Genomic DNA, 22,486 nt, shown 5'->3' with positions numbered 1-22,486 from the left:
CATTGAAGAGGTTTTAGTTCTACTGTCACCTGTTGTTTGTTTTCACATTGTATTGACGTTTAGCAGTACCTAAGGGATTGTTTAAAAAAAGTCGCGGATTTCATATCCAAGATAACGCAACGTTATTCACAAATTGTAATTAAAAGTACAACCTTTAAACTAACTTACAGATTTAAAAATATTTAAAAGTAAAGAAATAAATTGTCAAAAGAGACAAAGAACAAGATTTTGGATAATATGATTTTAGAAATGCTGCGAAGGACTAAGACCGAGCTATGGCAAAAGAGTGCGTTGTTTTTAACATGGGTTTAAGAGCATTTACTCTTTCCTGGTCTGGTTTGAAACGTGACTTGTTTCATATTATTCTCTCTGATAATAAAGAATGCAAGCAAATCTGAGAAGATCACAAGTACCGAGAAACAAAAAAATCTTTATACGGGTATACCGTATTAACCGTGGGTGCGTGTTACTCTCGGGATTTTAGAATGAATGCAATCTTTAGCTTTAAGTTTCAATCAGTATTTAAAAAAAATAATAATTAAACTACCATAAATTTCCCCCAAAATTGAGTTGCCTGATTATGCCTTGCAGGAAGGCCGGCGCCCGGATTGAAAACCACAACCTTGGAACTGTGACGTGATTAACCACTCACGCACTGACGCCGACTGTCGAGCATTTTTATCGGAATAACATTTTCGTTTCTGGAGACAACCTCGGATGTTTTAAAGCCAGAGCACGTCATGGAAGCAAAGTGAATTATTCACGAGCCATAGATTAAACTTGCTCATTTAAATGCATGCCTTCATTAAACAATTATTAAAGGTTTACGATTGATGTGCGTGGCAGTCTGCGCGCCCCCTATCAAGGCGAGCGCCATAAGTCGGCCACCGGCTGGCGCGTGGCAATAAAAGGCCAAAGCGCCGCCGCTGCCGCCCCCTTTTTCAAGCGCTTAAAGCAAACGATGACCCGGGAACTGAAACCGTAGGCAAGAGCCTTTATCAGTAAATGCAAATGAAACACGTCTGCGGTGCACCTGCATTCATCAACGGATGCACATTCCTGTGCTCTGAGTGGGAGGCGAAGACAGACACGTGACCCCGGAGGCGCTCGGAGCAACAGCACTTTGAAACGCACAGCGCAGCACAGGGTGAGCGCTTTTATTTATTTACGAAAAGTCGGGCACTGTTCGCTAATAACTAAAATAGCAATCCGTGCTAGCCAAATTAGAAATCATTTTATTTTACTTAGCATTGTTAGCCGTTTAGACTATCGTGTGGATCCAAACACAACTGTTGCCTTGTTGTTTGTGTGGCACTATTCTCTTATGATGTTATTATCTATCCACCCATACATTTTTTGATCCGCTTACCCTTACGCTTACAAGGGGCACGAGGCATGCCGGAGCCTATTACAGCGGTCTTTGGGCAATAGGCTGCGCTCACACTCACACCTCGGGACAATTTCGAGTGTTCCATTAACCTGCCACGCATGTTTTTGGAATGTGAGAGGAAACTGGAGTACCCGGAGAAAACCCACGCAGGCACGGGGAGAACATGCAAACTCCACGCAGGAAGGCCGCAGCCAGAATCGATAGCTGCACCTCTGTGCTGTGAGGTTGACGCGCGAACCAGTTTACCACTGGGCGGCCGTAATTTACTATTTATCGGGCCCCCCCTCCCCAATTTGAAACAAGCGTGTTACATTGATTTTAACTGAGTGCTTTTTTTAAAGACTTTTTAAAAATTAATTGATAACTCCAATGTTGTTTTGTGGCACCACTTTCATTTTTTTATAATTCTGTTTGTGTCCCTTTGGCAATTGTTTTTAAACTTACCATTTTTAATCATACTGTTTTTTTGTGTTTCTTTTTTTTTTTTGCATTTTAACTTTTCTTTCAGTATGTCCTGTTCCTTGAACTGCTGACCGTTTTGTTTTTACCTGACGTCCACCGTGAAGAAAAATAATCTTGACAATGAAGAAATAAACTGCAAACAAAATTAAACAAAAACTGCTGAAGAAGAGTGTAAAAGTAGGTTTCCAAAGCCTAAATTATATAACACTGAAATGACTTGACATCAGTTATTACTTAAAGAAAGAATGCTCTGGTTTTAACATTTTTTTTCCAAGTACTCCCGATAAAGGCCTGCAATCCGATTCAGCCTCCCATTAGAGGCTCTCATTATGCACGACAAAATGCTTTTTTTCCCCCTTTTTACCGACTTCCTTTGCTATTTCCGTGCGCACTGTCTCGAAGGGATCGCATAATATAAACGACTCGGGAAACAAACTCCTGTCGAGATCCCCCTCCAGATGCCTGCAAGCGTATGGGGATTTTAATCACGCTGCGCAAATAAACCCATCGCCGCCATAATCTCTCCCGACAATTTGGCGGCACCGACCGGTGGCAGAAGCCAAGCTTCTAATTAGACGATTATTGCGCGTAGGTGACTTTTAATGAGGTGGAGTCGACTTGGCTATTTAAAGACTTAGCTGCGAGCACCGCGTCTCCCGACATCGCAGCACCTCCGTCTCCAACACCCGACGTCGTTTCATGTACGCGGCAGACCAGGAGTAGATCCGGTTTACACGAATCACCTTTTTAAAGAGGTTTGGTACTAATTGAACAAGGGTGGGATGAAAGAAAGAAGGGGGAAAATGTATGAAAAAGGGAGAGTGGTAAGAAGAACGTAGGATGGGGCGAGAGGGAAGGTAGAAAAGATGGTAGGCGGTGAGGAATAAAGGAAGGAAAGATGCAAGATTAGAAGGAAGCAAGGATAGTTGGAGTGACTCAAAGTGAGAAAGGATGAAGGGTAAGGAAAGATGGAAGGTGGGTATGAAAGGAAGGTCCGAAGAATGGAAAGATGGAAACGAGCAAGGCGAGCCTCAGGAATGAAGGAGGAAAGAAGGGAAGGTGGTAAAAGGAAGGATAGAAGGAAGCAAGGGTGGTATGAATGGAAGGAAAGACGCAAGGTCGGATGAAAGGGAGTCAACGCGGATGCGATGAAAGGAGGGACAAAGGAAGGAAGAATGGACATCGGATGATTAGATGGAAGATGGGAAGGAAGGAAAGTGTGAAGAAGCTCCCTTCCCTGCCACTTTTTTGGATCTCCACCGAGCCACCACCCCCGCAAAAGCACACCCGGACTCCTTTGAACCTTTAATCCTTGTTTAAAACCCTCATAACTGTCTTGAAACCATCATTTTGACACCCTGACCTAGGCCAGGTACCGTACCTTTCAACCAGAACCTTGGCTAGAAACACGATTTTGAAACCGTAAAAACCCTTGCTTGACACCTTTTTATTTAAAAACCCAATCTGGTCTCCTAACCTTTCTTGAAGCTAGATTCCGTAAATCCACCTAACCCTATCTTTCCCTCTTTACGGAATTTCCGCCCGTTTGTGTAAAAAATGGCAGCCTTTTCCAGGCCATATTTTAAACAAACTCGTCCGGTTTGAAACGTCTCCTTTTGAAATCCTCCGGCGTCCAAAGAATTCAGAGTGCAGCGTTGTTCCCCGTCACATCCAAACAGGTGTCCTGTGCCGCGGGAGAACATAGTTGGACAGGGAGAAAGCGGAATGCCTCAAATTCCTCAGGCTTAAGCGTTTGTCGTCAGGGTGCGCCGATTCGCTTCTTTAAATGGAAGCAAGCGGTCTTTGAGCCCCCTCCTGATGCGCTTTACCGAAGGATGTTACAAATCCGCAAGATACTGTAATTCCCTTAGATCCGACTACAAAAAAAAAAAAAAAACGGGAACGGTTGAACGGCTGGCGGGAGAAAGAGACGACGGCTTTCTCCCAAATGGCCTTCCTCCACGTGCATCTCCGCAAGTGTAATCCTCTTTACTGCGTAATGTTCCTCTTTACTTTCCAGGAATGCGGCGGTCAGAGGTGTTCTAATCCACCGCCTTCTCATTCTCTTGTCCCCTCCACCACTTTTTGGCTTTTCGATTTACCTTCTTCCTTTCTGCCGAAACCATCTTGTTTTTTTTTTCTCCCCTCTGCCAAGAAGATCAGCCGGACTATTTGACTCCACTGATGTGGTCCAGTCACCTCCCCGTATTCCTACCTGTGGATCAACATCCGGTGACGGAGGGTGAGATTTCTCCTTCCGACCTGGGAGGCCACACGAGAAAAGCACCAAAACGAGAGGAATGTCCGCCATGAAATGCTGAGCATGCGTTGATTCGAAGCATTCGCCTTTGTCATCTCGCGTTCCTTTTTAAAGGCCGTTCTCAACCTTTTGGATGCCGCTCACGACCGCTCTTTCGCCGTTAATGCAGTGCCTGGTTAGCTAATCCCTGAGAAAAGGAGCCCGCTGCTGAGATCTATGTCTGTCGGGAATGCAGCACGGCATACCTCCATGGGACTCGTTTCCCAAGTACATGACTCCACTTCTCTTCACCGATGACGTGGCCAATGCCTTATGATGGACATACACTGTGAGAATCACGCCGGATTCAACCCCAACTCACTTTCGGCATCTGGTTTTCCAGATGGGTCGAGGTGCAACTCAATTTGTAGTACAATTTATCTTGAGGGCTTTTTTCTTTTTGTTTGTGAAATCGATCCTCAGCTCGTACTGTCAAAGACACCACAAAAGGCAGGCAAAGCCCTGGCGAATAGGAAAGTAGTAATTGGTCTCAAGGAAAACATTTTCGTGACAAAAATCAGAGGGAGGCTGGCTGCGGTTGTTCTTTGAGGTTATGGCGAGTCTTGACATGTGATGGGATATCCATCCTTGAAGAATGTTTTTTTTTTTTAAACGGCATTATTAGGTAGAATTTGCCTTTCAAAGTGTATCCCGGTGCTTTGAAAGAATCTTCCCCTATCTTCCAATTTATTGAGCTACACCCGCCTCTCGGCGTTCTTACAGAAAGTTAACACAACAGACAAATGGAGAGAAAGAGAACGTAAGTAAAAACGACAACTTTAGAAGACTGGAGCTTTTAGCTCAACTCAACTTTGTTTATATCGGACTTGAAAACCGCCATTGCTGCATACAAAGTGCCAAGTTTACAACCCCCCCTCCCCACCCCCCCACCCCACACACACACACACACACCTGCCCAGTGCCTCAGGTGTGCAGACCAGATGCGACTGGAGATACCGAGGACGAAGCAGAAACAAAGCAGAACCATAGAGTGGCAATTAGAAACAGAATAGAACAGGACGTGGGTACAGCGAGCTAGCTAGACAGTGCTAGACCCCGCAAGGAAGTAATGTCACAAGCAGCAAATGGGACAAAAAAGACGGGGGCTCGAGCGGGTCTGGGTAGTTAGCTAAGCAGTGAGACGCCTTGTGAAGACGGGTCGTCACGAGTAGCAAATGGGACAGGATGTAACATGGTTAGCGAGCTAGCAAAGCAGCACTACTTCCTGCGAGGAAAGGACGTGATGGGTAACGCGTAGGAGATAAATTGCAGTGGTGAGTTGGGGTTTGAAAACAACACTTGAAAAAGGTCCTGTGTGTGTGTGTCGACTCCCACCTGCCCTGCTTTAGCGTTTCACCACCACTCTTCAGCCTTGAGCTATCACACTTTTAGACTTTTCACTCTGTCACTTGTCACGTCTCTGCATCATATGCTTTTCTCCTCACAGGCTGTTTGGCATGTGCTCTCCAAAGGTCCTCTTTGAATCCCTGTATTCTTCTTTAGACAAATGAATTGCTGGGGGAGGGGCGGGGGCTTTAACACTGAAAACTGGCCTGATGTTACAGAAAATGATACTCCCAACAACCAGTTTCACTGATCAACATGAAATTGCAAGGACATGTCTTTCATGCACCCTGTAACCGGACACCATGATTAGCTGTCCACTGTAGTAACCGCTGTCCCTGAAAGGGTTTAAAAAAAAAAAATCTCAAAGACTCCAAATTGAAAAGAGAGTCGCTTTGTTTTGATTTTGACAGATTCCTATAAGGGGTTTCGGCCAAATCAGCCCCAAACGAAAGCAGTTACTTTGGCATATTTGCAGCTTTCATGCCGGTTTGGTTTTCAGCGCCACAGGCAAGCAAAAACCCCACTGGACGCCATCGCTTTTGGTTTCTTTGTTGTCACAGTAATGAGAGCACCTGGCGTCGATTTAAGGGGAAACGCTGTTCGTTTGGTGAGCAGAAAGCATTAACTCATTTAATGGCAAGGACTTTTTTTTTCTTTTTTAGAATTGTGCATTCAATCCCCGGTACTTCTTTATGTACTTTTTTTTTTCACGTGTTAGGGTAAACAAGGGCATGAAATGGCTGGTACTTAATGAGATAATTAAAAAAGGTGAAGAGGGATTTTTTTATTTTTTTAACATTTGCCTTGCATGAGTGCGCACAGCCGTAGAGCTTTAAAGACGAAGCAGTTAAATGCTTCCCTCTGACAAGGGCAGGTGAATTATTTTCAGGCCTTTAAAAACCGCAAGTGGTGTTGCGTACGTAGCCCCTGCAATGCGATTTATGGTTGGGGAAAATACGACCTGCGGTCAACCTGTTACTTTGTGTAAATGAAGCAGTCAAATCGTCTTCAGTTCTGTCATGAAAGCCGCTAATAACGAGGCAAACAAAATCGTCAACCGAACTTCCACAATCTGCGTTGCACTTATTAGAATTATTTAACGAGTTTTAATAAAAAGGCCTCATTTGACAAGAGTTTTGTAGTGTTTGATGCACAACTGTGACATTAAGATTAAATAATGGAAGAGAAAATAACATGAATAGCTGTCCACGCTAGTAACCATCCCTGAAAGGGTTCGGGGGGGGGGTTCCAAGCATCTTTAGTTTTTCCAACTTTTGTTTGCTGAAACGCTGTCACCCCGCAAATTGGGTGTGCGGACAGGGAATGCATTCCACAGCTGCATTCAAAGCTAAATGCCAACTGTAGCCACCCATTATTCCGCCAGGCTTTAAGCGACTACAATTTGCTATTAATAGAAGAGTTCCGTCCTATGTCCAAATGAACCCGCGGGTGCGCAATGCGTTAAATGCGGAAGGTATGCAGAAGACCCGCCGACAAAGCACCGGGCGCGTTGTCTATGGTGCTTAAGTTGGCATCGTTGACAAAGCAGCCGTCTGACCTTAACACATTGCGACCATGGAATCTATATGTGCAAGATAAAACCGGATTTATTTACCAATGTCATGGCGACAACTGTTGATGCTCCGTTTGCCTCCATTTGATCCCGGGACTTTTGTACTCTTTGTTAGCATGTGTATCATCCCGTTTGTACTCTCACCCTTAAGCTCTTCTTCCACGCTCCGTAGCACCGATTGAAGAAAGCTAATTGGCTCTCCGTTTACCAAAGCTGCTGAAATAATAGCCTTACAGTATAAGCGCTTTAATTTGTGGCAAAATATAGTTTTGTGGACACGCGTTATTGTAAGTTGTGTTCGACAGAGAATAGCCACAATGGCGGGTTTCGTTTTGAGACGCTACGATAAGTCTGGCGGGATTTTATTTTATTATTTTTTTAATCAACAACCCAAAAAAAAGGGAAAAATTGAGGCAATTTACAGTCTCTTCAATAAATTAAAGTGTGGTCTGTTACTGATTAGCATGCCATGGCTTCACAATGCTGTACGCGTGCCCCCCTTCAAAGACACTTGCCCGTCTGCAGTTGAGTAAATAAATGCCCCCCCTCGAAGCAGTTTATGGCTGCGCGTAGAATCATATGGCATGATTTGCCCCCACTTCACTAAATATGCTCTATAGAGTCTTATGATTTAATGCGCCCGTGGATGAAATAGTTGCATTCACAATGTAAAGGACTAAATCAAAGGCTATTGATTTGCTTCCGCCTTTTTGGTGCGCGTGAGATGCAGCGCGGCGTGCAGTGCTCCCAAGGAGAAGGCATCAGAGCCATTAGTCACACCCGTGGTTTTTCACACTGGGAAACATCAAAATAGTCAGCCGTCGGGGAGTCCGGGTGTGAATAAGGAATAAAGCTGTCACTTTGGCCTGGTTAAAGCATTTAGGAAGCAGGCGTAAGAAGAAAATGAAGTCGTATCAGGATCGTTTCTCAGCTCGCTGACGGGTAGAAAGCGGCGATGACAGTGACGTGAAGGCAGCGAGGGAGCACAGATTTATGCGGTTATTAACTCTGCATATGCTACCTATGCTCTTGTGGGGGCGGGGGGTAGTGCTTAATTTTTTTCCGATGGGATTTTTTTTTTTTTTACACGCCCCATAGGTGGCCTGTCAACATGAAAGAAGCCAAAAATGATGCATTGCTTTTATGAGAAACAGCTGGATGGCGTCCCGGTGAACTTGCCATGAGTCAGCGGGATTTGATAACATCGATCGATCACGTGCAGCTAGCTTTGCAAACTTCTGTCAATTGTCAAAGTTGGGAACTTTCGATGAACTCGACATCCCGGTTTTTGTTCGACAACAAAATGCATTGATTATTCAATAATATCTCAAACCTGATCCAGTTTGACTCATCTGCTGAAATGCCCTGCGTTACATTTGTATGATTGTGTATAAACATCCGCTCATGACAAAAAGAAATATTTAAGATTGATAATGATACCTTTCAATTCATTCACAAAAAAAATGACCGGAAATTCGCCACTCCTTTGCAACTCTTTGTGGACCTTTTCAGTCATTTCGAGGCTTCCTGTGGATGAAGGTGAACTCCTTGGGCACGTGCAAACATGTCCACCTTCTCCAAAAACACAGACGTCTCCCGTTGAATGGATCCAACCTCTTCACCTCTGCCCTCCCTGACTAATTTCTGCCCCCCCCTCCCTCGTTCTCCTGACGCCGTTGCTCGTCTTGTCTGCAGATTTGAACGAGTGCGGGCTGAAGCCACGGCCCTGCAAACACAGGTGCATGAACACCTACGGCAGCTACAAGTGCTACTGCCTCAACGGCTACATGCTGATGCCCGACGGCACCTGTGGAAGTAAGTGTGTCTCAGAAAGTAAATTGGAGTAAATATGAGGCCAGTACATGTACACAGAAGAGTCTTTCATGTGCCTCAAAATGGCTGGATTACAGCAGTACTTAACAAGAACACCCAACAATTTCATAAAATTCCTAATGCGGGGCCGGTACATGTATGCAGCGGAATATAATGAGTGTTTCGTTTGCCTCAAAATAACTGAATAACAGCAGCACTTAATGAGAACATCCAACTAGTTTATAAAATTCCTATCCATCATTTTAATATCAGCCACCGGCTGCAGAATTACGCCATACAGAAAATACTGTCTGCCCTCACTACTTTTCAGTTGGTGTGAATTCACTCTGTTGCGGACTTTCATTTCCGACCCCAACTTCATGCATACAGTTGGAGTGTAACAAACCTTAAAAAAATATATATATATATTATATATATATATATATTCATCTTCCGAACCGCTTGATCCTCACTAGGGTCGCGGGGGGTGCTGGAGCCTATCCCAGCTGTCTTTGGGCAGTAGGCGGGGGACACCCTGAATCGGTTGCCAGCCAATCGCAGGGCACAGAGAAACGAACAACCATTCGCACTCACACTCACACCTAGGGACAATTTAGAGTGTTCAATCAGCCTGCCACGCATGTTTTTTTGGAATGTGGGAGGAAACCGGAGCACCCGGAGAAAACCCACGCAGGCCCGGGGAGAACATGCAAGCTCCACACAGGGAGGCCGGGGCTGGAATCGAACCCGGTACCTCTGCACTGTGAAGCCGACGTGCTAACCACTGGACTACCGGGCTGCCCCTATATATATATATATATATATATATATATATATATATATATATATATATATAAAATCAGAAATCTTATAGGCTGCCCTTTGGTGTTTCCCAGCAAAGGGAGAAGATGCCTGTGCATGTCTCCCTATAAATTCCGTCACCTCTCCTAATAAACATTCTCTCTCTTCATATTTTTCCACCTGAGTGCCCTGTCATTTCCAGTATCTCGCTTTTTTTTTTGTTGGGCTTTTTTTTTCCATCGCTTACCACTTGAATCTGTGTTTCGCAGTGCCGCGTGAAGGACGTTATTAGAATTGCCTCTGCCACTTGAGCTCTGATCAATAGATCAGTGCGGCATTTAATCAGCTCGCTCCAACATCATCAAACTGCAAGACGTCCACAAGTGCCCCGGCAATTTCCTCGTCACGGTTAGAACTTATCGAGATGACTTGAGCAAATTCCACTTGACCCTATAATCGTTCTGGAGGGATTTCGTGTGCGCAACATGAACCGACGACGTCTCATCTAAAGTTGCTGACGGGACGGAAAATAGACAAGTCTGCCGTAATTATAGATTTGCAGTATTGCTAAATTATGTTAGTTTTTAGGCCGCATTTCAAACCGCTGGGCCAACGGGATACCCTGTGTCTGTGTTGTGGGCGGGGGGGAGGGGGGGGGGGGTCCTGGCTGAGAAATGATAAATTATGTATGTATGGTTTGGTCCTTGAAGCACTGGAATGCGACAATGTCACAGTGCGTTTTGTTCCTTTTCTCCCCGCCCACAATCGGCCTTATCGTATGGCAAAAGCGCTTTCTCTCGGGGCACCAGCTTGCGCTAATGTGTCTCGTTTCCTTTGTAACTACCAGACCTTCGCACTTGCAGCATGGCCAACTGCCAGTACGGCTGCGAGGTGCTGAAAGGGGAGGTCCGATGTCAGTGTCCGTCGCCGGGGCTACAGCTCGCTCCGGATGGTAGAACCTGCGTGGGTAAGTGACATCGCCGTCTTGATTTACCTCCTCTGGCTTGAAAGTTGAGCCGCCGGCTGCTCCTCCTTTTTTGTAGGGCTCACGCAATACATCACCGAAAGGAATGCTGTGGGGGTGGGGGCGGTTTACTCCCCTTGGATCAAAGAGAAAACTTTTGTTTCATTACTTTGGCTGAGCGCGCAATTTGAAATAATAAAAAATGGTTGGTGGACATCCTCCAAAGTCAAGCCCAGCTTTTTTTTTTTTTTGACCCAGGTGGTTCACAAGCATTTGTTCAAATGATCAAGCTGTCAAAGCCGTTCTTTTATAACAGGGGTGTCAAACTCGTTTTTGTCACGCGCCACATTGTCGTTACGGTTTCCCCCGGAGGGCCGTTATGCATTTTGGGAAACCACATATTACATGCACGGTGCACAAAAAAATGGATGAATAACTAGTTTTACAATCAGAAGTCAAGAATAATGACTAGTATTGTGGATGACATGACAATTTGAAAATTTGGTTCAGACTTTATCGAGCATCGTGGAGCTTGACATGCTTCATTTGCTTTCACGGGTCACATAAAATGGTATGGCGGGCCAGATCTGGGCCCCCGAGCCTTGACTTTGACACCTGTGTTTTAGAAAGTTCCTCGTTCTTGTCCAGGGAAAGCAAGACGACAACAAGTTTTCATTTCTGCCTTACGGCCCCCGAATAACTTGCGGGGCGGGTAATTGTAGGACACGGAATGGACATGAGTCATAAAGACAGGAGGAGGAGAAGCAAAGTCTGCTGCAGGTGTTGCAAGAAGTGCCCCACTTCTTCAACTTTTTATGACCTGATTATTTTGTTGCAGGACAAAATTCAAGACAGCCCCCTTTGTTTTGATGGTTCTGGTTGACAAAAAGGACCGGTTCTTAGCACATGGACCCCAAAACAAGAAGCTTCTGGCTTCAAATCATGTACTCATATGCTAGATTCACGGAAAATTTGAGCGCATGTCGTCTGCCTCTTTTTCTGAATTTTCATGACTGGTTTAAAACGCGGCACGGTGGAAAAACTGGTGAGCACGTCCGCCTCTCAGCGCAGAGGTCGCACGGGTTGATTCCTTCTCTGGGCCTCCCTGTGAGTAGTTTGAATCTTGTCCCCCGTGCCTGCTCGGGTTTTCTTCGGGTACTCCGGTTTCCTCCCACATTCCAAAAACATACACGGCAGGTTCACGGAACACTCCAAATTGTCCCGAAGTGTAATTGTGAGCGCGGATGATTGTTCGTCTATGTGCGCCCTGTGATTGGCCGGCAACCAGTTCAGGGTGTACCCTGCGATCCTCGTGAGGATAAGCGGATCAGAAAATGGATACAAAACTATAGACGAAGGGGAAAAAAAATGTCTGTCATCACCAATGTGTGTCTGAAACTCCTACAATAAACGTTCTGCCATTGTGGATGTTTACGCATCCTGTATATTGGTTGATGGTTTCAGATATTTCATAAATGTAAACACAGCAATACAAAATGCGATGTGTAAATAGACCAAACGAGAATAGGATAACCGATTCTGGAAACAGATGAGTGGATTGTCGATTGATTGACAAGGCGGGGTTGAAGATCAAGCCGAAAGACATCAACGTGGAAGGGGAAAGTAAAAGGGGCCTCACGGTGCTAACAGGGGGTGGGGGGGGGGGGGGGTGACTCTTGGCACCGAAAGCCACACTAAGAATATTCTAGGAACAACATGTGAGGTCCCCCATTGCCAAACGAGCCCAGTCTACAGTCTCGTCTAATTTTGACTCTTGCCCACATACCGTAACAACGTCCACATGGCCAAAGATGAGACGCTCATGTCCGGGGAAAGAAAGCGCAAACGGTATGAATGACTAATAGAGATCTTTGATCTTCCTGTCGCCTTTTTCGCAGACGTGGACGAATGCGCCACCGGGATCGCCGCCTGTCCTAGATTCCGCAAGTGCATCAACACCTTCGGCAGCTACATCTGCAAGTGCCACGACGGTTTTGACCTGCAGTACATCAACGGGAAATACCAGTGTATCGGTACGCGTCACTCCACATTTGTTTTGTGGCCATTCAGAACTGCAAATCCCAATGCTTGTCATTTAGAATTTTTGGAGGATTTACGAGAAGTCCAACGGTTTATTTCAAAACAGCCTTGCGAGTGGGTGTGTGAAGAAAACGCCTCATATTATATTAACTCTCTTTAACCTTCTGCGTTTTTATCCTCACGATTTGTGTATGCCTCGCTTCCTTTTTTTTGGGCGGGGCGGGGGGACGATTCTAGCTGGGGTAATGGGTTTTTGTCTGATTTTGTAATTTCCAGTTTTAGCTTTTTGAATGCAGCGGCCATCAAGTCTGCGGCTCCTGTACAAACGGCAGGTTCATCTGATTTCATCTTTTATCTTCCCTCTCCTTTTAATGTGACCTACGTAACTCTACGAAAGTCACATTTATTTTCGAAAGCGTGTCTGAAAGACACTTTCTCTGACATTTTACTGTATTCATTCTTTTCATTTTTTCTTTTTCTTTCTTTGAAATTTTGCAATGCGTTGCAAAAGGTTGATTGTCAAGGACAAGGTTCCCAAACTTAAAAGTACCCTCATCATGATTGGCTTCTTCATATTTCAATGGGTCAAATTCCAAGGTGTGATGCATTCGGTGTTTCCACTGCGCTCCATAATGCCACAGGTAGAATTGGACTTAACGCAATTAATTGGTTCTGGCAGAAAGTGATAAACGAGAATTTTTTTAAGTAAGGGCGCGTTTTCCTATAAATGCCCGAATCCGTTCCAAGCCTCTCCAAAATTCACACGTAAATGTTTTCTAAACCATAAAAATGCATCAAAATATGTAACAAAAAACATGTACAGTTATATTATTGCACGGCAAATGAAAGTTGTGCATAATGTAAAAAAACAAAAAATAGAGTAAAGAATATAAATGATGCTCATTTAACTTTTAACTTGGTCCCCATCATTTTTTGCCCTCTTTAGTTCACATCTCTCTCAGAAGTGGTTTCTACCTGGCGTTTTGTAAAGAACAGATCCAAGGACGTTTGCTTTTGTCTGTTTTTAACAATCCTTCGAAAATGTGCAAGGCAAACAGCATAGTGAGCGATCGCCCGACTAGTGAACACTTTTTCTGAGGATTTACATTCACTTAAAACTATCGGAACATGGAAAATGGCAGACCCTGTGCACGATCAGACATATGGTTTTAGAAGGCTTTTGGTGGCACATGTGTAACCCTTGTGATCCTGCTTTAACACCATCAGGTTTTGGCCGCAATTGGCCTGCTAATAATCTTTTGCAGTCGCGTCACGGTTGCTCATTCAATTCCGTCTGTTTACCCCGTACCCTCACGTTTTCGGTGGGAGTGGGGGTGTTTCTCCCTTTCAGACGTGGACGAGTGCTCTTTGGAGACGGCTCGCTGCGGCGGCTACGCCACCTGCTTCAACACGCCGGGCTCGTACAAGTGCAAGTGCAAAGACGGCTACAGGGGGATGGGCCGCGACTGCAAAGGTAAGACAACACGGGAAAAGGAGATGGGACGAGGCCCGTTTTCTTTTTGAGAGTTGTCAATCACTGCAGAAAGCCCCACCGCACCGTCCTCCGTTTTTGCATCCTGATCACGTTAACCCAGAATGTTGCTCGTCCATTCTGTCTATTTGAATCAGGGCAAAGAGTCATTGAGCTCGCAAAATGTATTTATTTTACAGGAGGGTTCCTCCCGGCTCTCACACACTCCATTAGTTCCCAGAGAATTATATTCGTTGAGTCCTTCAGCAGACATTAATGGAGTGGCAGTCCAGTAAGCAAGGAAGGACATGCCACTTCCTTTCCCCATCATCAAGGGCGTCAGGGTGGGTGTTGGGACTGGTGAGATGGGAGTGGGACATTGGAGGGGGGGGGGGGGGGGGGTTGGGTCCTGTTGCAATATCCAACATGGGAATCACATATCAAAGTCCAGTGTAAGATGAGAAGGCGACAACTCAGGTACACAGCCTTTGTCCATGCACATTCCTCACACGTGGACACTCGGATGAGGCGACCCCCCCCCCTCCTCCTCCACACACCCCAACAAAACCGCAAACCCCCATCATGCCTCCTGACGTGAAGAATGCGCATGAGAACAAAAGGACAAAGTCCATGACATCATCAAAATGTGTTTTGCATGTGGTCTGGCCCCCACTGTTGGGGGCCAGACCACATGCAAAACATTTAAGTCGCCATTTTAGGATTTGGGACTTGGTTAGGCACTCCAGAGTACAAGGCGCACCTTCCCACAACGGGCCGGATCCGGCCCGCGCGCCGTAGTTTGCCACACCCTGATCTGAATGAAGAGGGCGCAAAGAATAGAAGCTACAATAGTGGCTGCAGTTGCGTTATGCATCCACTAGATGGAGCAACGCTAAAGGGAATATAATACAATACAGCTTTCTTTGATTCGAGCTTTTACGACCACTGCAGCTGGAACAAAGCATTTTACAGAACATTTAAAATACGACGAAAGAAATTTGAATATTGATCCATATATAAGGCGCATTGCATTATAAGGCGCACTTTTGAGAATGCTTTTAGGTGCGCCTTATAGTGCGGAAAATACGGTACCTGGATAAATATTTCAAACCAAACCATTCCTTAAGGTGAAAACGCAAAGGTATTGAACTTCAAATTTTAATACATAGGCGGTGATTCTTTTGCTTATTGAAGGAGCGCTATTCACATTCACAGCACACAGGACATTTTTGAATGTAAATAGTTGTTTGTCTTCATGCGCCCTGCGACTGCGCTTCTGTTGCCAAAAATCTGCAGGGATAGGCTCCAGCTCCCCTGTGACTCTGAGCGGCTTAAGTGCTATAAAACCGCCCGTGGCTGTGTGACGTGCCGCTTATTTCAAGAGAGACATTTGGGGGACATCACAGGATTGAGGAAGCGACTTCATGCATATTAAAAATGTTTTCGTGACACTTAATGGCCAATTGTCCGCCTCGTTACGCTTTGACTACTTGTTAGCGCTCCATCTGCACGTTCTCGTCATTCCAGCCATTCCCAAGGTGGCCATCGACCCGCCGAGACCCGGTAAACTGCCTCCCAGCTTCCACAACCACCTGCCGGACATTGACCAGAGAAGGACCACCACCACCACGCTAGGTCCACTGGTGACCCACCGGAGGGTGTTCAGCGTCGCCCCCAAAACCACGACGACCGCCACCCCAACAACGCCCACGACGACGGCGCCTCGGGGGAAGATGACGACACCCCCGCGCAAGACGTCAACACAGACCCGGAAGCCCTTCGTCCCCACCAGGAAGCCACCTGCGCCCACTCGCAAGCCCTACGTCCCGCCAAAACCGGTGACCCCCACCAGACGAACCACCACGACGATTCCACCAACTCCTCCGCGTGTGACCACCGTGGACAACAGCATCCACAAGGACGTCACCAAGCAGCGAGGAGACGTGCACAGTAAGTTTTTTTTTTAAATGTTTTATTTATTTTTCTTCCCATCATGTAGCATGAATGAAAAAAAACATTTTCTCAGTCTTAGTGGAATTATAGGAACGTTCAGAGGCAGCGATGGTTTTAAAAGCTACCTTGCCAATAAAGATCACAAATCGGACTTTTAAAAGCACTTTCAGATTCTTGCATATATTCGAGACTGTTAGTAAAGCATTATTTTTCCACCCTTTTCTCGTCATCGTTGTTCATTTGACAGCGCCGAGGTGAAAAGATCACCTGAAAGTGCCCAGTGATGAATTCCTCATGTACCTTACACCGAGATGATCGCGTGGATCGAAATTTGTCAATACTTGGCCTTTTTAATGCGACATCAGTTGATCGCCTGCCATGCGTGACCAATCGACGACGTCATCGATCGCATCCGCCGCATAAGACGTGACAGCCAATACATTCAGTCCGAAGTCTTTCTGTGCCGCCATAGTGTTTTATGTGCGTACGCCCAAAATTGAATCTATTTTTAGCATCTTCGCGCTTCTTGTGGGCAGAAAGACAAGGAGGCAGAAGTTCCGGCTCATCAACCTCAACCATCGAGTCACAAAGTAATGGCGTTCGTGGAATGGGGGTGCAGGGCACGTTTGTCACTGCTTATTCATTTTATCATTTTTTTCCGACTGCAAAAGCATCAATGGAAATTTTGGGATTCGAGTGAGTCAGATACGAACTAAACTCAGCTGCAAAGTTGGTTGTCGCAGGTGAGGTGTTTGCACGAGCAGATGGTGGGCTTTAATTAGAAATGGGGGATGGGGTGGGGCAGGGTGATGGAGGTGTGGGGGGGGTGATAGGGGCGGAGAGAGGGTTTCTTTAGCGGTTGTCAGGAGCTGCTTTTAAGAGCCGAGTCCCCCACCGAGCAGTTATTCATCTCAGTGCTCGCATATAAAAAGCAAGGTGCCTTGAGGATATTTATCGAGGTTCATCATTGGATGCAAATTGCCAAACCTGTCAAGGTGATCGTCTTCATGCAAACATGTTGCAGGCAACGCAGCTGAGCGCACACACACACACACACACACACACACACACACACAACAGCGCTAACGCTAGCGTCAAGGCTGTTAGTCGTTTCCCAACTTTTTTTTTCCTCCGTTCCAATAATCAAACGATCTTAAATAATTTTGCCGTATTTCCCACATCAGCGGTCTCCATGCTTGGCAACAAAACTCCTCCAAAATGCCCCTCCTATTTCCAAGGTGCATCATCCATGCCAATGAAAAGAACACAGCGCCCCAAATGAAACCGGTACTTTTTCCAGTTCACCTGAAGGGTTTTCCCATTTTGCCAGACTTCTTCAAATCGTGTCCTGTCGGTGCTACGGTCGGTCCCAATTAATTCACAAGGTTGTGTTGTCCATTCCATAAAATTAATGCTACACCTTTTATGCCTGGTAGTCTCTACAGTTGAGTACATTCATGAAATACTGTATATCTAGCAGGAGTCACCAGGTCGCCCCGACAGACCAGTAGACCGCAGGACTGATGACATAGAAGCCCGTATCGGTATCCCAGAAATCGCTCTCCGTTTTAAAAACGGTTCATGAGCCCAAATTTGTAGTTTTACCGTATTTCCTCAAATGCGGTGCTGCGCTCTCATACACACCACGGGCCTCAATTCATAGCAATGCGCGCTATCATCCACTGTAAGAAATTAAACCCGCATCCCAATTAAATGGTGTGGTACTCCAATTCAGTAACCTGCATTTCCTGAAAAGATGTCCTTGGCTTTAACTCTTTGGGCCTGTTAATCAGTGTGTGCACCAAACTGTCACGCCAATAAATAATCAAAACACCACACTCTAAATATGATAAAACACCATTGATGCATTAACAGATTTTTTTTTTTAATCCAAAAATTATTTTTAAAAAAGAAAAAGGTCAACGATCCTCCAATAAGCGATTTTCATGAACAAATGCCAGTGTGCTGTGCTGTGAGAACGCGGGTGTTTTCCTCTGCATGACCGTATTTCCCACAAGCAACAGATGCCATCGCCACATTCATCACTGGCTCCATGATGAGGGCGTGGCCAAAGAGTAGAAATCTCCTTCGGTGTCGTCCATTCGGAAGAGGATAAATATGTGCCTGCATCTAATAAGAGGACGCTTGAAGATCTGTTTTCAGCCTCTTGCCTCAGAGCTCAAGTTACACTTTTTTTTTGGTTATAATGAAGCCGTATCGTTTTATTTACACACTTTGACCGGATGCATGATGCAAGTAGAAGGAGGGAGCAAGGAGTGGTGGGGGTGGAGGGCGGGTGCATGATGTAGTTTGGGTACATTCCTTCAACACCATCTGTGTCCACACACACACACACACACACACACACACACACACACACACACACACACTGGATGCCAAGGATCGCTGGAGGTTCTGGTGCGAGTCTGACCTACTCCGCCTCCTCCTCCACTTACATGGCTTTTCGGCATTTAGACGTTCTGCCAGCTTTTATGACTCACTTGTTGGAGCCATCGGAGGTCACATGCGTCTGGAACAGGGCCACTTGGTTTGGTTTGGTTTGTTTGTTTATTGAACATAAAATAAACAAACCACCCCCAATGTATTATTATTATTATTATTATTAGTGCGTTTCATCTCATCGTGCCGAGAGCTTGATTTCTTTATCGTGCAAGCCTGAAGGGTTTTAACCAATAACTATAATTCGAAACATAACAGTCTCACTGTATTTTTTTTAAGTTAATGTACCGTAATAATAGGATCCATTCAGGGCTTTTTGTTTTCTCTTGATTGTTCGGGAAATGAACAACAAAGAAAAGTAATGTACCGTATTTTCGCGACCATTCGCCGCACCGTATTGTTGGGTGCAGTCTCGGTAACGGGTACTATTTCTGTATTTGACACATACACAAAACGCACTGTATTATTGGGCGCAGCCAGGCATGGTAAAACGTACGGCATGCTAGGGGCGTCCTTTAGCGTCCTCTTACACGCCCACCCTTCACTCATTGGCGGACTTCAGCATGCCTGTCGTTACTCACTTCCGCCTTTTCTCTGTAGAAACTGCATGTCGGCCAAAAGTGCTCTCAGTCAGGCTTTGGAACTCGGCGCATACACTAGACGCTCCGCATTATAAGGCGTCCTGTCCATTTAGGAGAAAATTTTAGACTTTTAATGGCGCCTTATAGTCGTGAAAATACGGTAGTCGTTTTTTAAAGGGGAAGTCAACCCCTCCAAAATTTTCTTTACAAAATTTTCTATGCAGCACCACTCGTTCAAACTGATTGAACTGATTAATATTGGGTTCGTGGAAGATGAAGTAACTAAATCCAACCGTTTGTCTGGGTGGCGACCATCTATTTATTTATTTATTTATTTTTAAAGCATTGCCTGCTGGATGACAAATCAAACACTCGCAAGTCAAATGTTTGCTCTCAACACAAAACAAACCAGAAAAATCAACAGAGAGTCTCAAAAACCTCCGACGTTGGGCCACTCGTCAATTCACAAGGTCTCGGTGTATCGTCCTTTCTTCACGTATTCACGTTGACCCCGTTTCCCTCCTCAGTCCCTCGCAACCACAACCTCAACACAGTGCTGGACTTTGACATCGAGCTGGGCAACACGGCCGACGAAGCCAAGGATGACGCGGGTAAGATTTTTAGCGCTTCGCGTATCTTTTATACAGCAGACGTTGTCCATGAGCTAGATTGTGAGCTACCGGTAGCTCACGAAGGACGTGTCATGGCATTAACTCTCTCGCTGCCAGCCTTCCCAGTTTTATGCTAATAATGCACCTGCCTGCCCGTCAACGGTAGTGAATGAGGAGAAAGAAAAAAAAAAGTCGACTCCTGCCTGTCATCCATTGTGACATCTGACACTTGACTGACGTACAGAGCACCCTGTCGCATGCTTCTGTTTCTGTATGAATGGCTTCATGCAGTTATGTCAGCTACACCGTGACAAGTTGGACAACTAAGGAATTTGCAAGTATATTTTTGAAATGAAAAATAAAAATAAACAAAGTGGAGGAGGTAGATCATGAGGACGTGGCTGGTTTAGAAGTAACTCGCGCGCTGGAAAAAATTGCTTGCCTCCAAGCGAGCCCGAGGGTGTCTTTGAACATCTGCGGCTCAGACGAAATGACGGATGTTCTTCCCGTATTGCCGTTGTCACGGCAACATCATCCCTCGCCATTGCACACTGTGAGTGCATGCATGGATTTTTCTTTTTTTTGGGGGGGGGGGTGTGAAGAGAGCAAGTTCATTTTAGCAGGCAAACCTTTTGCTTCTGTTTCGAAATAATCACAACACACGGTCAGTTATAGAGTCAAATTGCCACTGCCACACATTGTGGCATTGTGGTTAACTATCACACTCAAGTGTAGAAGAAATTTCACCGCGTTGAAATAAAATATAAGAAAAATGAGCCAATCCATTTTTCCATTTTTTCTGAAAAAAAAAGGAGAACTTGCATAGAGCAGATTTGCCGAATGCACAATATAATACAATGTCTTCATTTTAGGTAAAATGATTTGAATTTAAAAAAAAATCTGAATTGGCTAATGTGAGTTTTATTGGTTTTTTTTTTAATCCGATCAGGAATTTTTTGCTGCCAATTCCGATACAGTTCATCCATGAGTGACATCAAGCTGATGCCAATCACACGCATTAGCTGCAAATTTAAATTTTTCGAGATGCTCACCGAGAATTATCTTCATACTCAAATTATCCAGCATCTTTTTTTTTTTTTTTTTGGACTGGTTGATAAATCTGTATCCAAAATATCCATTCCATCATCATGCAAAAATGAAACATGATTTTAAATTGACATTGTAAAAAAATATTGATAGTAGAAGATTCAGATCACCAATAATTATTTACATATATATTTTTCAATTCTAAGTAAAATGGCCCAGGGGGGATTTTTCTTTCTAGCTTCTGTCCCACTTTGAAGTTGATTTGCATGTCAAACATCTTCCTGCGGGTCAGATTCAGGCTTCCTGAGCTGCTCCTTTGACGACGGCCTCTGCGGATGGATCAGGGACAAAGACGGAGACGTGCACTGGGAGACGACGCCAGACCCGGCAGGTAATGAAAGGCCAGTGAGTTGGCGGTGTTACGCAATGCAAACAACACATCAATCTTGGACTCAATGATCGGAGACAAGATGGAGACCTTGGACGACAAAGGGATGCCGATGAATGACACATTTGACTCCAATTACCATCCTCCCCCATTTTTGGCTTGACTTAAGGTGGACATTGTTTTGTCGTGAATCAGTGGTAGACAAACATGAGTTAGAGCTCCTGGGGCCCTTGGAATGACTGAGTCTGTATATATATATACACACACACACACACACACACAAATAGTTGTTCGTTCATTGTATTGTCATATTTTTATTGTGCAATAACTGACTTTGGAGCTTCAACTGTATGGTGACTCAACACGGTTCACATTTTTGACAGTTATGAGTAAATAGGAACCAAACATCGTGAATTTGACGTTGCTCATTGAAAGCAACCGCATAGCTTCCGCCCACTGAGTGCGAACATAAAATTGGAACCTCGAACACATGGAGACAGACCGTAACCCTACCAACTGGGCTATATTATTTATCCTCTGCGAAGACTGCCTCATATTAGTGCCGCACTGATGACCTGAGAGCTGCTGAATCGCCGCAATGAATATTATATCCATCTGTCTGTCCTATACTGCCCCCAGGTGGTCAAGGCGCACACCACAATCGGCAGCACCGTTGAAAAATGTTTCATTCTTTTGAATTCTATTCAGTTGCTATTCTTCACGTACTGTGACTTTGCAACTTCCCTTTTAGTTCGTTACAATTTCTTTTTTCCCAATTTGTCGATTAAAAAGGTTAACCCCCCCGAAAAAATAATTAGTTTTGAAAGGAGGCGTTTCTCTCCGCAGGCGGTCGCTACCTTACCATCCCCGAAGTGGGCAACAAGAGGACGGGGCGGGGGGCGAGGCTGGTCCTCCCGTTGGCCCCACCCTGGAACGAGGGCAACCTTTGCCTGTCATTCCGCCACAAGCTGGCGGGGCACCACGTCGGCATGCTGCAGGTGTTTGTGAAGAAGGGCGCCCAGTACAGCCCGGCCGTGTGGGGCAGGACGGGGGGCAACAGCTGGAGACACACCCAGATAACGCTGTGGGGAACCGGCCTGGAGAGCGTAAGTCCCGACGCCAAACTCCTTGCTTACTTGCGCTACTCCCTCTTTGTCTTTGTTCGCACGGGCCCAACTCACAACTCGCGTCAATCATATTTATATTTTCTTTTAAAATATTTTGACTGATGCCTCTCGCCTACATGTTTGTTTTGGAATTTGGACCTTGTCAGAATTGCAACTTTAT

The 22,486-nt window shown here is 45.3% G+C and overlaps 1 protein-coding gene across 6 annotated transcripts in view; it reads left to right on the top strand.

Annotated features, from left to right (window-relative positions):
- Positions 1–22,486, top strand: part of npnta (nephronectin a) — a 38,232-nt gene that overhangs the window by 14,283 nt on the left and 1,463 nt on the right. For 2 of the 6 annotated variants that reach the window (XM_052084477.1, XM_052084475.1), the window contains 9 exons: positions 4,011–4,094; positions 8,767–8,886; positions 10,532–10,651; positions 12,547–12,681; positions 14,040–14,162; positions 15,687–16,109; positions 19,681–19,764; positions 21,104–21,202; positions 22,046–22,305. In XM_052084477.1, coding sequence (XP_051940437.1) covers positions 4,011–4,094; positions 8,767–8,886; positions 10,532–10,651; positions 12,547–12,681; positions 14,040–14,162; positions 15,687–16,109; positions 19,681–19,764; positions 21,104–21,202; positions 22,046–22,305 — 1,448 coding nt within the window. Of the gene's footprint in view, positions 1–4,007; positions 4,095–8,766; positions 8,887–10,531; positions 10,652–12,546; positions 12,682–14,039; positions 14,163–15,686; positions 16,110–19,680; positions 19,765–21,103; positions 21,203–22,045; positions 22,306–22,486 lie in introns of all 6 variants that reach the window. The other 4 variants (XM_052084476.1, XM_052084474.1, XM_052084479.1 and 1 more) reach the window with 2 other exon arrangements.

This window comes from Hippocampus zosterae, chromosome 13 (assembly GCF_025434085.1).
Source record: "Hippocampus zosterae strain Florida chromosome 13, ASM2543408v3, whole genome shotgun sequence".
Classification (NCBI taxonomy): domain Eukaryota; kingdom Metazoa; phylum Chordata; class Actinopteri; order Syngnathiformes; family Syngnathidae; genus Hippocampus; species Hippocampus zosterae.
The sequence above is the reverse complement of the archived record's forward strand: the minus strand, read 5'-3'. Positions and strand labels throughout refer to the sequence as shown.